This window comes from Pleurodeles waltl, chromosome 6 (assembly GCF_031143425.1).
Source record: "Pleurodeles waltl isolate 20211129_DDA chromosome 6, aPleWal1.hap1.20221129, whole genome shotgun sequence".
Taxonomy (NCBI): domain Eukaryota; kingdom Metazoa; phylum Chordata; class Amphibia; order Caudata; family Salamandridae; genus Pleurodeles; species Pleurodeles waltl.
This window is the reverse complement of record NC_090445.1, coordinates 1,247,340,662-1,247,357,047: the sequence shown is the minus strand read 5'-3', so window position 1 is coordinate 1,247,357,047 and position 16,386 is coordinate 1,247,340,662. Positions and strand designations below refer to the sequence as shown.

General features: G+C 43.5%; 1 protein-coding gene across 1 annotated transcript in view; it reads right to left on the bottom strand.

Moving 5' to 3' along the window:
* COL13A1 (collagen type XIII alpha 1 chain) overlaps positions 1 to 16,386 on the bottom strand; it is a 650,895-nt gene that overhangs the window by 473,567 nt on the left and 160,942 nt on the right. The window contains exon 7 of the mRNA XM_069242266.1: positions 13,346 to 13,381. Coding sequence (XP_069098367.1) covers positions 13,346 to 13,381 — 36 coding nt within the window. The remainder of the gene's footprint in view (positions 1 to 13,345; positions 13,382 to 16,386) is intronic.

The window sequence follows — 16,386 nt, the reverse complement described above, 5'->3', positions numbered from 1 at the left end:
CTAAGGGTAGTACTTTGAATTGATAGTGCTTGCCCGCTATCACAAACTTTAAGTACTTGCAGTGTGCTGGATGTATAGGAATGTGGAAGTCGGCATCTTTTAGATCTAAAGCTGTCATGTAGTCTTGTTTTTGTAACAAGGGAATGACATCCTGCATAGCGACTTTGTGGAAATGCTCTGACAGGATATATTGATTCAGAGGTCTGAGATCGAAAATTGGTCTGAGAGTGCCATCCTTTTTTCATCTGAGGAGGTATAGAGAATATACCCCTGTCCCTTGTTGATTGATGGGAACCATCTCTATTGCACCGTTGAGAAGTAGAGATTATACCGCTTGTTGTAACAGAGCAATGTGTTCGAGAGAAAGCCTGTGTGAACGGGGAGGAATGTTTGGTGGAGTGGAGATAAGTTCTAGGCAATAACCAATTAATTGACAGTACCCATTGATCTGTTGTAATTTGTTACCAGTGAGGATGGGAATATTGCAGTCTTCTTCCCACAGGAGATGTATGCTGTGTGGGGATGCAGGGAAAATCACTGCTTTGATGAGGTGGAGGCACCTCTTGCGGCAGGGGATTTGCTTCTAGATCTAAAAGTGTGTCCCTATAAGAGACCCTGAAAGATCCCCTGGGATAATATTGTTGTCCCTATTTTTGTTGGGACATAGAGGCCTCTGAAGTTTGTGGCTTAAACCATCGTCTAAATGGAGGTTTACGAAATGAGCCCCGAAAAGGTATTGTGTAAAGGGCTCCCATGGCCTTTGCAGTTTCAGAGTCCTTTTTTAATTTGTCAATGGTTTCATTCACCTCAGAGCTTGGGAGTTGGCAGTTCTCCACTGATTTGTAGCTTGAGTTGCCACTCTTTTGCCTGCTGCATCAAATTTGTGGCTCTCTTTATCAGGGGGAGGAGCATCCCCAGTGGACTGGCTATTTGCCCTTTCCCTGGCTGCACTGATGTAGGAAAGTACCATCTTGCCTGGCATATTACCCCCATTTTTACTGTATGTATGTTTGTTTTTGCCTATGTGTCACTGGGATCCTGCTAGTCAGGACCTCAGTGCTCATAATGTATGCTCTGTATGTGTTCCCTGTGTGGTGCCTAACTGTATCACTGAGGCTCTGCTAACCATAACCTCAGTGTTTATGCTCTCTTTGCTTTTAAAATTGTCACTGCAGGCGAGTGACTAATTTTACCAATTCTCATTGGCACACTGGAACACCCATATAATTCCCTTGTATATGGTACCTAGGTACCCAGGATATTGGGGTTCCAGGAGATCCCTATGAGCTGCAGCATTTCTTTTGCCACCCATAGGGAGCTCAGACAATTCTTACAATTGACTGCCACTGCAGCCTGAGTGAAATAACGTCCATGTTATTTCACAGCCATTTTTCGCTGCACATAAGTAACTTATAAGTCACCTATATGTCTAACCCTCACTTGGTGAAGGTTAGGTGCAAAGGTACTTAGTGTGTGGGCACCCTGGCACTAGCCAAGGTGCCCCCACATTGTTCAGGGCAAATTCCCCGGACTTTGTGAGTGCGGGGACACCATTACACACATGCACTACATATAGATCAATACCTATATGTAGCATCACCATGGTAACTCCGAACATGGCCATGTAACATGTCTAGGGTCATGGACTTGTCACCCCAATATAATTCTGGTATGGGGGGACAAATCCATGCATGCCCGGGTCTCTAGCACAGAACCCGGGTACTGCCAAACTTGCTTTCCGGGGTCTCCACTGCAGCTACTGCTGCTGCCAACCCCTCAGACAGGTTTCTGCCCCCCTGGGGCTTGGGCAGCCTGGTCCCAGGAAGGCAGAACAAAGAATTTCCTCTGAAAGAGGGTGTTACACCCTCTCCCTTTGGAACTAGGTGTGAAGGGCTGGGGAGGAGTAACCTCCCCTAGCCTCTGGAAATGCTTTGATGGGCACAGATGGTGCCCTCTCTGCATAAGCCAGTCTACATGGTTCAGAGATCCCCCAGCCCTGCTCTGGCACGAAACTGGACAAAGGAAAGGGGAGTGACCACTCCCCTGACCAGCACCTCCCAGGGGACGTGCCCAGAGCTCCTCCAGTGTGTCCCAGACCTCTGCCATCTTGGATACAGAGGTGTGAGAGCACAATGGATAGCTCTGAGTGGCCAGTGCCAGAAAGTGACGTCAGAGACCCCTCCTGTTAGGTGCTTACCTTTCTAGGTGGCCAAACCTCCTCTGTGGGTTATTTAGGGTCTCTCCTGTGGGCTATTCCTCAGATAACGAATGCAAGAGCTCACCAGAGTGACTTTGCACTTCCCTCTTTGACTTCTGCCAAGGATCGACCGCTGACTGCTTCTTTCATGATGCCTGCATAACCGCAACAAAGTAGCAAGAAGACTATCAGCTACATTGTAGCGCCTCATCCTGCCGGCTTTCTCTACTGTTTCCTGGTGGTGCATGCTCTGAGGGCTGTCTGCCCTCACCCTGCACTGGAAGCCAAGAAGAAATCTCCCGTGGGTCGACTGAATCTCCACCCTGTCAACGCAGACACCAACCTTTTGCATCAGCGGTCCTCTGGGTCCCTTCTCATCCTGATGAGCGTGGTCCCTGGAACACAGGAGCTGGGTCAAAGTGTCTCCCACAGTCCAGTGGCCCATCTGTCCAAATTTGGTAGAGGTAGTCCTTGCCTCCCCATGCCAGACAGTAATCCTGTGTACTGCGTGAACTGCAGCTGCTCGAGCTTCTGTGCACTTTTGCATGACTTCCTTTGTGCACAGCCTAGCCCACGTCCCCAGCACTGAGTCCTGCATTGCCCAACTCGCTGAGTTGGACTCCGACGTCGTGGGACCCTTCTTTGTGACTCTCAGCCGACCGCTGTCCTCAGATCTTCTAAGTGCCTGTTCAGGTAACTCTGCGGGTGCTGCCTGCTTCTGAGGGGGCTCTCTGAGTTGCTGAGAACCCCCTCTGTCTCCTCCTCCAAGGGGTGATCTCCTGGTCCTTCCTGGGCCCCAGCAGCACCTAGAATCCTCAACTGCGACTCTTGCAGCTGGCAAGGCTTTTTTGTGGTCTTTCTGTGTGGAAATATCTCTGCATCCTCAAGCACGCTGTGGGGCACCTTCTAACCAAAGGAGAAGTTCCTGGCACCTACTGTTGTTGCAGAATCTTCAGCTTCTTCCACCAAGAGGCAGCCCTTTCGCTCCTTCATCTGGGGTTTAGTGGGCTCCTGCCCCCCCTGGACACTTGCGTGACTCTTGGACTTGGTCCCCTTCCTTTACAGGTCTTCAGATTCAGGAATCTGTCTTCAGTGTTGTGCTGGCAGTTGTTGTCCTTGCAGAATCCCCTATCTCGACTTTACTGTCTTTCTGGGGTAGTAGGATAACTTTACCCCTACTTTTCAGGGTCTTGGGTGGGGTATCTTGGACACCCTTAGTGTTTTCTGACACTCCCAGTGACCCTCTACAACCTACATTAGGCCTGGGGTCCATTCATGGTTTGCATTCCACTTTTGGAGTATATGGTTTCCGTTGCCCCTAGGCCTATTTTTACCTATTGCATTCTATTGTGATTCTACATTGTTTGCACTACTTTTCTAACTGTTACTTACCTGTTTTTGGTTTGTGTACATATAATTTGTGCATATTACTTACCTCCTAAGGGAGGGTATCCTCTGAGATACTATTGGCATATTGTCACTAAAATAAAGTACCTTTATTTTTAGTAACTCTGATTATTGTGTTTTCTTATGATATAGTGCTATATGATATAAGTGGTATAGTAGGAGCTTTGCATGTCTTCTAGTTCAGCCTAAGCTGCTCTGCTATAGCTACCTCTATCAGCCTACGCTGCTAGAACACCTCTATTCTACTAATAAGGGATAACTGGACCTGGCACAAGGTGTAAGTACCACAAGGTACCCCCTATAAGCCAGGCCAGCCTCCTACAACTGACCACAATGGAATCAGGTGGCAATTGCAGTGATAGAAAGACTGGATCAGATGGTGCAGCTTTATATTTTTCATCTATTGTAGGTGTTAATACCCTAGCCATCACCAGTTCTTTAGAAATGTCATCGGCATGTTTTAACATACCTGGTAACATTGACTAACATTGATTTTGTTTGTGAGTTGAGGAAAGAGTGTTAAATAGGAAATCCTCTTCTATAGGCTCAGAGTGCATTTGTACGTTATGATAAGTGGCTGCTTTGGAAATGACCTGGTTATAGGCTGTTGTATCCTCAGGTGGAGATGGCCTGGTGGGATACAAATCAGGGTCATTGGATGGAATTGGATCAGAATCATATACATCTCATGGATCCATGTTGTAAATATTGTCACCCACATGATCCCTATGTAAAGAAACTGGAGAATGTGTGGAAAATTGTGTGGGTGAAGGTGCTTGTGGTGGAGTATGAGGTGGTGGAAAAGAGGGAAGATAAGGTGACTGTGGTGCAGAAGGCTGTTGTACAGTCTTTGCCTTCTCCTTTTGCTTACAAATCTTCACTGGTGAAGGGCCATTTTCCAAGTATTGTTGGAATGCTAATTTCCTCTTTGTTATAGAAGGAGGAGAGGCAATAATCTTCCCTGTATTTTTCTGGATTTGGATTCTCCTTTGCCTTTGGTCCATGACCTCAATAATTGGTCTAATGTCTGTTTCATCTGTTTCCTGTTCTGAAGATGAAACCTATTTGCTTTCCACCAATGAATGCTCCGAAGGCTTGGTAGCAGCATGCTTCGTATGGGCCAAAAAAGTGGTCTGTTCACTAGGTGAACGTTTTTTTGACTTTGAGGAGGAGTTTTGATGTTTCAGCTCCGAAGAGGAGCGTGGATGTTTTGGCTCTGATGTGGTGTGTAGCCATCCCCGTTCCGAAGTGGAAGCCTCAATTTTTTGACTCAAAGCCGAAACAGGCGTGGCAGTCTGTTCATCGGAGTGAGTCTTGGCCTTTTTCGGAGCCGAACATGAGGGTTGGTCGTCGATATGTTGTTTTTGGGTCAAACCATGGCCAGCAAGCAGTGGTCAACCCAAGGGCTTCTATGGTTTTTTAATTTGTTTCTGATGGAAAGGGGCTGGTGCACTTACATACTGCACCACAGGTAATATCTGGCTGTCCTCATCTGAATCACGATCTGAATCTGAGTCTCGAATGGAGACTGCCGTCTGTGCCTGTTCCTCCCCAAAGATGTTGGACGTTTGTTCTGTGGACTTCGATGCTATCTCTAACCGTCTTGCTCTCGATCCCGTAAGGTTATCTTGGATCTGAAGGATTGATATGCCTTGCAGGTTTCTTCTTTGTGGTCTGGAGAGAGGCAGAGTTTACACATCGGATGCTGGTTGGTGTAGGGGAATTTGGCGTGGCACCGAGGACAGAATAGAAATGGAGTCTGATCCATAAGCCGGTGAAGCAGTAGTCCCAAGAAGGCCAGAGAAGGGCGCGAGCACCCAAAAGGGTGTTTAATCGATCCTGACACTACAATTGGATCGAGTGTTGTCAGAAACTCATTGGAAAACGATACTAACGTTGTAGAAAAAGAGAAGTTCAGATGGTACCGAAACTAAATCTACCGGAGTGAGACGGAACACGTCCGAACCAAACGGCGGAAAAAAAACAATCTAACAAAGGACTCGATTCCCATGCGCACTATCATCGATAGGAGGAGTCTTCTTCAAAGAAAAACAACTTGTAACACTCTGAGCCCAACACTAGATGGCGATATATGCACAGCAGGTGTATCTGCAGCTACACATGCCATCGAACAGATGACCTTGCATAAAACTCTGCCTGTGTAGTTTTCAGCAGGTGGAAAATGATCCATTCATAAATCTAATAGAAGTGTGCATTTGCACATTCAGAGTGCAGAAAAAGGCCTGCTAGATAGGAGGGTGTTGCCTTACCATTAGTCCCATGGAAACAAACTTAACACCTGTCATTGACAAGCTGTGTTTTTCTCTACAGTAGGGACCTGCCTACAACAGGTATGTGAGTAATACCACAGACTTGAGGGTGCTCACCTTCTTTTGCAGGCAGGCCAACACTGTAATGTCTGGAAACCGACTCCTACCTCTGAATTCACAATTACAGAAATTCCATATTTCCAATGCATTTTGTGGGGATAAAATTGCACCAATTCTTGGTCAACAGCTGAAGAGTGCATATTGATCCTCTTATTTATTATGTTTATCAGTTAAGATGAGGGTAAGTATCAGATTTTCAAAACACTTTACCAAGCTGTGCTAGTGCAGACTGAGAAAAAAGCTCATTTGCGAAAGCACAAATCTGTGAAACAAAGTGCGCAAGTGCAAAAAGTGCTTTGTGTATAGAACTTGTGTAGCATACACCTAGTGTTCTAAATTCTGTACTTAGCCAGCTAAAGAAAAAACCCAACTGTCAGTCTCTACGTAGCCAGCTAAAGAAAAAAACCAACTGTCAGTCTCTGTTGCTGTATTGCAGTGGTACTGGAAGTCCCTTTAGTGAAATAGTGATGAAGCAACACAGTGGATGTTGTTATCTACCTTGGGTGGTCTGGCCCTACGATGATATTTTATTCTAGCTAAATAACCAAATTATTACTATTTCTATTCACATAACCTTTTCATGTGTTTGATTGCATATAGCCCAATACAATGTAGCTATACAAGAAAGATCTTAAATAAATTATCCACTGATTTTGATTATGCTACATACAATAAATGTGTTGAGCACAGGATTCTACTTCATATGCATTAGGCTGGGCCCTATTGCAAGTTTGGTGGTCCGAAGACAGCCAGCCCTGTGGTTGCAGTCGGACCACCGCACTAATGGAGGTCCGACTGCCAGATTTACAGCCCTGGCAGTCGGATTGCTGCCATTGCCAGGATCTTGAATCCCGGTAGGGTGGCTGCGGTCAGAGTTGTGGTCAGCCACGGCAGTGCTGAGTTCGACACTGCCGTGCTGATCACGAGTCCCCTTTCTGCCAGCCTTTTCATGGTGCGGTCCCCACCATTAAAAGGCTAGCTAAAAGGCAGTTCTGGTGGCCACATGAGGACCCTTGCACGGCTCACAACCATTTTGTGAGCAGTGCAGGAGGGCCCCTGCCCAGCACCCTCAAAATGCATACAGTCTGCTACAGCAACACATGGCGGAATGTAGCGCTGGCAGTCCTCTGCATCTTTTTTACATCCAACCAAAATAGTTACCAAACAAAGAACACGTACTAATTTTTGTCAGTCATTCTGCTGTGATCTTGAAATCCATTACGGTATACAACATAAAAATTCCCTTCCAGAGAGTCCAACTCATGCTTATGCTTAATATTGTGAAAGGCTGCGAAGAGGCTTTTGCTAAATGTCATGAGATCTATCTATCTATCTATCTATCTATCTATCTATCTATCTATCTATCTATCTATCTATCTATCTATCTATCTATCTATCTATCTATCTATCTATCTCTATGTGTGCATCTTTGTGTCTATCAGTCCTATCTCTCAATCTACCCCTTTGCTTGTCCATCTCTCTCTACTGTTCCTCTTTCTGCCATTCCTCTATTCATTCCATATCTATCTATCTATCTATCTATCTATCTATCTATCTATCTATCTATCTATCTATCTATCTATCTATCGATCTATCCATCTTTTATCTGTCAGTCTTGCTCTTTCCTCATTCTCTGTCCTTCTTCATTTGTTTACATGCCTCTGTCACTTCTCTTTTGTTTCTCCCCACCTTTATGTACGTGCTTGTAGACAGTAGAGGCCAGATGTATCATCATCCTGGTTTGCATTTCAAATTAGCAATTTTTAAGAAATCGCTATTTAAGAAATGCAAAATGGGATGTATGAAAAGTGCGATTCGGTAATAGCGATTTCTTAAAAGTCGCAATCGATATTACTTAATCGCAATTAGGGAATGGGACTCCATTCATCCCTATGGGCCTGTAGGCCCAGAGGTGCGAATGGTTTTCCTTTTCTGAATTTGCGAATTCCTGTTAGGAATTCGCAAATTAGGTAATGCAAACCCCAGGGTGCTGGGGGCCTAAGGCCCCCTTTGATGCACCCCCAAAAAATATTTGTAGACATGTGAAGGGCACACATGCCCTAGGGGCATGAGTGCGCTACATGTTATTTTTAAAAATGCCTTTATAATATATTGTTAAAAATTGCACACGCTTACCACCAAATTGGATTAGGTGGTAATTGCATTTCCTAAATGCCCAATTAGCATTTAGGAAATGCATGATACCTGTGCTTTGGAAATCGCAAATAGGAATTCCCTTTTTGCGATTTCCTATTTAGAGAATCACAATTTGCAATTCTCTAAATGGAGTCGCAATTTCGGGGAATCACTATTTTAGTGATTCTTTGAAATTGCACTGTGAATGGCTTTCATAAATCTTGAAAGGCATTTTTGCATTCTCAAACGGCCGAATTTTGCGATTCGCACCGTTTGCGAATGCAAAATAGTTTGAAAGTGCTGTGAGCACTTTAACCCACTAAATGACTTTACAACCATAAAGTATAATAATACTAAGCCTGTGTTGCCGGGCAGGGCAGATCATAGAGCCTGCTGCCACTCTGCTTACTGCCTTTGCTTCACGAGCCTTTACTTTGGGAGAGTGGTTTGGGAGAGCTTGGTCAAACTCTGTTACTTGTTCCTACTTTGGAGTTCCCTTTCATTGCAAGAATCGTTTATTTATTGTTACAATCTATACTTTCAGAAGGGCCGTCAGTCCCACCAAGATGAGAAATCCTGGCGCTCTGTATTTGGTCAATGAACATGAGGGTTCTGCTTTCAAGTAAAAATAATTCTGTCTTGTCGTTCCAAGGATCTGCCTGGTCAGTGTTTATAGGAGACTTTTTCAAAGGCAGCTGTGCAGGTGTGGAGTGAAAGGGAGAGGAGAGCAGGCGACAGAGACTAAACACTCTTCAGAGCAGGATAATTAGCACACCCAAGTGAGAAAATACTGAGTGGACTTCAAGTCGAAGGCTGCATAAATACATTACTTACAATAAACAATATTCAGGAATGGTGTTCACTATTAGATAACAGTATCCCATTTTTCAGCTCTGACTGGAATCCCAGTATCGAATATTCTTACTCATGATAACACCCTAAAAAAGATAATCATGGCTCCTTTATTTAATTTTTCACAGATTTTGTGAAGCGCTGTATTCACATTTCTGCTTCCTCGTTGCACAGCATTTGAGGATGGCGTGTGTTGTCTACAGACTGACTGTTGAGGCTTGGGACGAAACTGGAGTCTATGGAGGCAGAGGGAGCTCATAAGTTCCCTTCTTATTATTTAGACTGGCAGATGTAGGATAAATTGAAATGCTCATGAAAGAGTGCCCATTACAGAAAATCTGGGAAATACACCGAATATCTTATTTTTCACTTTGTTAAGTATTCCCAGGGGTGGCACCGAGATGTTGTTAGAAACTGCTTTCCTGACTGCTGTCAGATGGATTTGGCCTGTCCTACCTTTTGCCCCTTTGTAAATGAAGGTCATTGCGAGAACAGCAGGGCAGGGAGAAGCAATAAACAACCGAGCATAGCAATAACTTTGTATAATGGTGTAAAATTGATGGTGTGTGGATATCCTGCCAAGCCAAACATCAGTCTAATAGGTCTGTGGGCCGCAACAGACAGGAAATAACAGACTAGACTTTGTTTCGCCTAATGCAGTGCACCAGGGTCAATTTACTGCTTCCTTCTCTCGATCGGTCTTCAATGATCCCAACATGCGGTTCAGACAGAGCCTCACCATGTAACCAGAATATTAAGTCAAAATACCATTGGCTGCTTTTACCAGAAACCACGAGAAAATGAAATGTGTCTAAGAGCCCCAAAAGCTTGTAAGTCTCTTGTCAGAACACCTTTCAGAGGGTCCTGGGGTGTGCAGGGTTTGTTGGCCCAACCCTGGGGTTTGAGGTCTTCTACTCCTGCTCTTCTGGAACCTAACATACTATGGATCCTGAGCAACTGGGCCAAATACCCCTTCTGCATTTGAATCACAGTGGTAGCTATTGCGGGTGCAGGGTCTTGGAGTGTGAGTACCGGTTAGTGAACACAACTCATAACTCAAAGAGCACACAACAGTGTCAATAATTCAATGCCCAGTCAAATACTTCTTTTAATAATAAAAAAAGATGTGTTTTATTTCTAATTCTACAAATTGGAAGTAATGCTCCAACATATATAAACAATAATACACTTCCCCTTGAGGTCGGGTCTCTAGTTTCCACTGGCAAATCCCTGCCCCACCACTCTTCTTAATTTGGTAGGGGTTATTCACTGGTGGCTGCATCCATGGAATGCTCACTAGGAGGCCTTAGTTCAAGAGTCCACTCTGACTCTTAGCAAAGTAGTCAAAAGTGCCCTGGCATCACAGCACCCTTAGGAGTGGTGCTAACTGGAATCTGCACATAGGCAATGACCCGATTGGCTCAACAGCTGTCTCCTCACACCTCACACATGGAGTTTAGTTGGTTGCGCTCCCAACTGGGCCTCACTCCCTCTAATATTCTTCTCTTCCTCACAGGGCACACTGGTCTTAGTAAGAAGGCAGCCCCTCACCACACGGTAGTCCATACCATGGCAGCCCCTCCTGATATACAGGGTCACCGCTAATCTCAGCACAGCTTCAACCCTTTTGATTCAGCAATAAATGTCATGGCGGCCATTCCTGGCATACAGGTTGCTGCAACTGGCACTATACAGGCTTGATTTGCCCTGCAAGACACTCTGCTCAAGGCTGTCTTCAAGGTGGCCATCTCCTGACATATGGGGGTTGCCGACTGGAATCTGCACATGGGCAACAACCCGATAAGGGCAACAGCCACCTCTTCACACCTTGGACAGAAAGTCCACTCGGTTGGGCTCCCAACCAGACCTCGTGCCCTCCAATGCTCTTTTCTTGCTCACAGGGTACAGTGGTCTTGGCAAGCAGGCAGGCGCTGGTGCTCCAGGCTTCAGAGCAGGTCGTCTTGGTTTTCATGGGTGATGTCTACTCACTCAGCGGGGAGACTAGCAGGCCTTGGCCCCCAGTACTGGTAATAGGCAAAAGTCCCTCCTCACACATCTGGTTGCTTGGCAGCTGACACTTTTTTGGGATATCAGCCTCCCTGCTTATAGTGACTTTTCAGACACCAAAGCTGATAGTACCAGAACATAGGCCAAAGGAGTGACTAGGTTCACACCTGGATGTCAGCCACAGTTATATGTGCATCAAAAGATTAATCCTGAACTTCCAACCATACTCTTTATGATTCCATTATCAGCCCCATCTCTCTCCTGAGATGTGTCCAGTTCCTTTCCTTGTAATAATTGACTGAATCAAAGAGCAATCTGAAGTGTAGATGCAGAATCCCACTCTCCTTCTCCAGTGTGTCTCACCAGCTCCAGGGATTGCTGTAATACACAAATCTGTCAGGAGGGATTCCTCTACTCCTCATGTCTTCACCAGGGAGGCCTGGGTTTCCCAGAATGGAACCCAGTGTCTTCCATGTAATGTACTGTTACACTTGCACTCATTTTATCTACACAGAACACATACACTGTCCAGTACTGTTACCTCCATATATTGTGCCAGCCCAAGCACACATACATTCAACACACACATTCACTCTGCGTGCATTGCTCAGTACTATAGCCTTCCTGTATTTTGTCATGGTGTGCCACGTGCAAGCACACACCGCTAGCACACATTCACCATGCGTATACTGGACAAATCTTCACCCTTCCTGTATTATACTTCTTGTAAGTATTCACTGTGCACCCAGTGCACAGTATCACATCTCTCATGTAATGTATTCCTCACTGGTATACATGCACCAAGTACACTGCCACCACCACACTCATAGTGCATTAACTCCTGGTGATAGCAGTAGCCTTCCACCACTATGAGTGTGTTTCCCTGGGCATTCCACCTGGTCCAACAAGACTGCAATATGTGAAACAGGCCTATGTCATGGCGCACAAGCATGATCCATGTTTGCCTATGAAAACTAAAATGAGCAATAGGGATCCAGACACCGGCACAGGTGGGAACTCAGGGCAGGGGTACGCGACCATTACCATGCAGAGGATTTTCCCATGTCCACAACTCTATTTTAAAGTCGAATGTTTAAGGGTGCTTCTTCTGCAATCCAACTATTAAACATTAATGTCCAGGTTTTATAAATAAGACTTGACCTGAGTGCTCGTTTGATTCTTTGCTCTCCCAAGTGTAGCAAAGGGTGATGCAGTGATCAAAAAGTTGTCCAGGTGACAAAATCTGGATTACAACTAATGTATTCATGTTATACTGTTGATAACTCTTGGTCTTGCCATATCATATGCCCTAATGTAGGCACAAGAATCTTATGTATGAGGTGACTAGTCTGGTCATAGCCGAATATGCCCGGTTGCTTTATCTCCACTCAATCAATGCTTCTGGAGAAATACATGACTTTGGTCCTTATATAGAATTTGGCAGATGTGGGAAATCTGCCAAAAACTGGTACATGCAACTTTTGCTCTATTTAAAGTGTTTAGGGCTTCCATGCACTCTTGATAGGGTGAATGAGACATCAGCAGCTTTGTGCTGATGTCCTACATCCATAATTATTCTTAATATGTCAAAAGAGTCAAAGTTGCATTCTTGATATGAAGAAGTTTCTGGTAGCATAACATAGAGTTAAATGCTCTCTTTTGAAGTTTCCAGAGCATTGGAAGCAGTGTTTAATTTGAGCCTCTTATTGCCAGTGGGGGCCACCTGCACTCTATTTTTGGGGCCTGCCACTTATTTGTTCTCTTCAGACTTTTCTCAAGAGCAAAAGAGGGAAAAACACACAAGGTGGAAAGAAGGAAAAAGAGAAAGACAGGAACCTGCCACAAAGGGAAATGCAGGAACCCACGGAAATGAGATAAATAGGTAACGAGTGTCTGGCAGTGCATTATAGAGGCCTGGGATGGATTCAAGGCTACACAGTCTTGTATTCTGCATGCTAAAATTGAATGTCACAGGCCGGGAGCTTCCTATCGACACTCATTATGCCACAAATAAAGCACTGACTGGAAGTTACCTTCACTTGAATATTTCAACATAGGTACAGCATCAGATAATTTGCAGAGAAAGTGTATCAAATCTCAAAACTTTCCCTCGGTGTAGTTTTTATTTAAGAACTTCAACAATTCTTTTCATAAGAATGACCTTTCTATTGACAAGTATTTAAATGGCATCGACAATGACACAGGAAGTGAATCAAATAGAGGTCCAATGCGAAATTGATGTGGGTCTGGTGTTTTGATTATTAGTGTCAAGCGTTATCATTTACAGTGGGGAAATCATATTATCAGGACCTGTTTGAGATAACAGAAATGTTGTTTGAAACATCTCCAAACTTACCATCTCTCCCTTCTCTCCTTTCTGTCCAGGGTGACCCTGTAAATAAAAAGGAAAGGGAAGGAGTCTCGTTTGGGATAAAGAAACAGGTGCCAACAAGTCAAAACATTAAAGGATGGCTTGCGAGTAAGTCTCAGCTACATACTGTAAAATTGCACACTATTTCTTGCTTTTAGTGCTTTTCAAAATCTCTGAGAAATCATACCACAGTGCGTAGTTTGTAGTTATACATTTCACAACCACGTTAAACAGCAACTTCGTGGATGTTACAAGTATCAATGCAAACCACGAGAGGTTAGGTCTTTACACGTTATCAGTCCACACGTCTACGATTATTGATCACATTATACCCTGTTGTTAAAGACTTGAAAGCTAGAGCTAAGCGTCAAGGCGTTAGCTGAGTTCCAAAAGCACACACTGGAATGGAACACGTGGAAGTGATTAGCAAGGAAATGGTTCTGATTTATGGCACATGGTTGGACAATCAGGACTGGCGATGCTAAAAAAATCAGAACATCAGTGTAGATGCTCCCTCAGCTTGAGAAAATAAATGCATCCTGTGCAGCTTCTCTGAACTAACAATGTAGTTGCCTGATTTTAAAATCCAACCAAGTTGCACTGTTATTTCACTTAACTCTCACTTAGCCCTGAGACTAGAAGAGATTGCTTACAGGCCCGGTTCCCAAAATATAATTTGTTAGGATCCCCTTTTAAACAAAAAGAGGAATCATTGGCAAAAGGTATACCAGATTGATGTTAATTTTCTTACTATTAGGAATTTGAAACAATTGCAGCGTAGCGCTAATCGCTATGCAAAAATAAACACAGGCCATTAAATGCCATACACATTACATAAACAAGCTCATGCACTGTCATGCATGTCATTTATTTTGCTGTACATCAGCGATTAAATTGTCAGGTACTAGTGACGAGCCAGTAGCCAATGTGTTACAAGTATCTGAATAAGGAACATAAACGGAGATTTACTTATATATAATTGTCATATAATTTGAATTTTTGACAATATTTTTTCAGTTCATTTATTTATATGTATTTCACCTTGATTCGGAGATGTTTACAAAGTAATGATTGCAAAATACTTAATTCTGTTATTTCCCCTTTGAAAAGCCCTTTTACCGCACCTTTTAGAATGGTTTGTAATATACTTGTGCAGATCAATGTCACCTTTTCATTGTCGGCCAACAAATGTTCTGAACAACGAAAAGGTCAGGATAGAGAAGGATGTTAGTGGAGGTGTGGTACACTAATGATCGTGTCCCTACTCTGCAAGGAGGCAACACAAATATTATGCCCTTAAGCAGGCAAAACCAGCGCAAATCTACAATTAATGCTCTTCTGCATCTACTTTACAAGCCTATCTTGATATTTAAAAATGGATCCTTGTACTTTCCCCCTTACCTCAGAATTAGGCTGGCAAACAGGTACGATAACAAACTGCCCTACCAGTAAATATACTATTCCACAATTGTTTGAATAGCATTATAAAAATGAAACTTAAAAAAAAATAATCTTATAATGATCTCCATCATATTCCACTCCTACTTGGAGTTGTACTAGGTGGGCAAGAGGCTCAGAAACCTCTTACTGTCACCGGTGATTAATTTTTAAAAACAAGTAAATAAATAAACAAATCCATGCATACATAAATAAATAATTAAGTGCTGCGGATTGCTGGAGTTATCAAATACAAACGGTGGCTAGTGAGAGAGCGTAATTTATATAATCTATATTAACATGAAATGTTTATGAATTAATGTGTGATAATGCTACATAGAAACTATAATAGTGATTTTGCTTAAAACGTGCACTTGAAATGTGACCACGGGGAGTGGCCGTCAATGTATACGTAGATTAATAAGAATGACCAAAATGTTTTATATTACGTTTAAATAAGTTTATACTAATGACTGCATTATTGAATCTGTGCGGAAATCCTCATAGGCCTTAAGTTAGCACGAGCCGAAGTTTAGCTGCTTGGCTTCCATATTAAATGTATTTTTCTATCTTGCAGTGTGCTGACTCATAAAGGGACACAACCCTGCGTGTTCTTTTTCTTCAAATTAGAAGGTGAATGTAACCATGTTAGATCCGTTCTCATGCATACTTTTCTTTGCTCGTGGAATAAATGTTAAAATAAACTGAAACAGTGTAGATTAATGTAATGTACAAGGTCATTCAAACCGGTGAAGACACTGGAACTGCTGACCAAAAGATGTGCAAAGAATTACAGAAAGATGAAATCATACCGGACGTGCCACCCCTGAAGACGTCAATTATGAAGACCAATCAAAGACTTGTAAAATAATATGGGGTGAAGAGTTAGGTTACCTAATGTATTTTCTGATAGGTTAAAGGTAGTGGGGTATAACAGATGACCAATAGAATTGTGGGGGAATGTACAATGGAAAAGGGATAAAAACCCATGTCCCGGGGAGTGATTTAGGTGGGTTAGGGAATGCTATTGGTTTTATCCAGAAACTCTGTCACTCTGTTTGGTGACTTGTTGGTTTACTTATACCATCCTCGCCCTTAGACTTGTCCATTTTACACTTTGCCTCCTTATGAGGGAAGTGCCCTTTTGCCCCGGAGCTGAGTTCTGACTGATGGCGATTTGACTGATGTCCTGGAAACGAAGACTTAACCTGTGTGCTCACCTAAACTTTGGAGGGTAATTATGACAATGCAATTGTGATTTGTCTGTTTGCTTTTCCTTTCTAGGTACCAACTGCTTACTTTTGACAGAGACCATAGCTAGATGTTTTCCAAATCAGTGTTCTAAATTGTTTTGCATGAAGCCCAACATGCGAATGCTAATCGGTGGGTAGGACAAGTGTTCACCAACCTGACGCAAATAGACAAACGACCTAAACTATGCTTTGTTGAACTATCGCGTTATTGACACTGTGCTAAATTGATCTATGTTCACGCCGTGTTATGTTCTGATGTTTGTGATTCTCGCTTTAATGAAATCTTATCAAAGTTGCCATATCGTGACTATGCTATTATGTTTCTTGGTTTTGAGA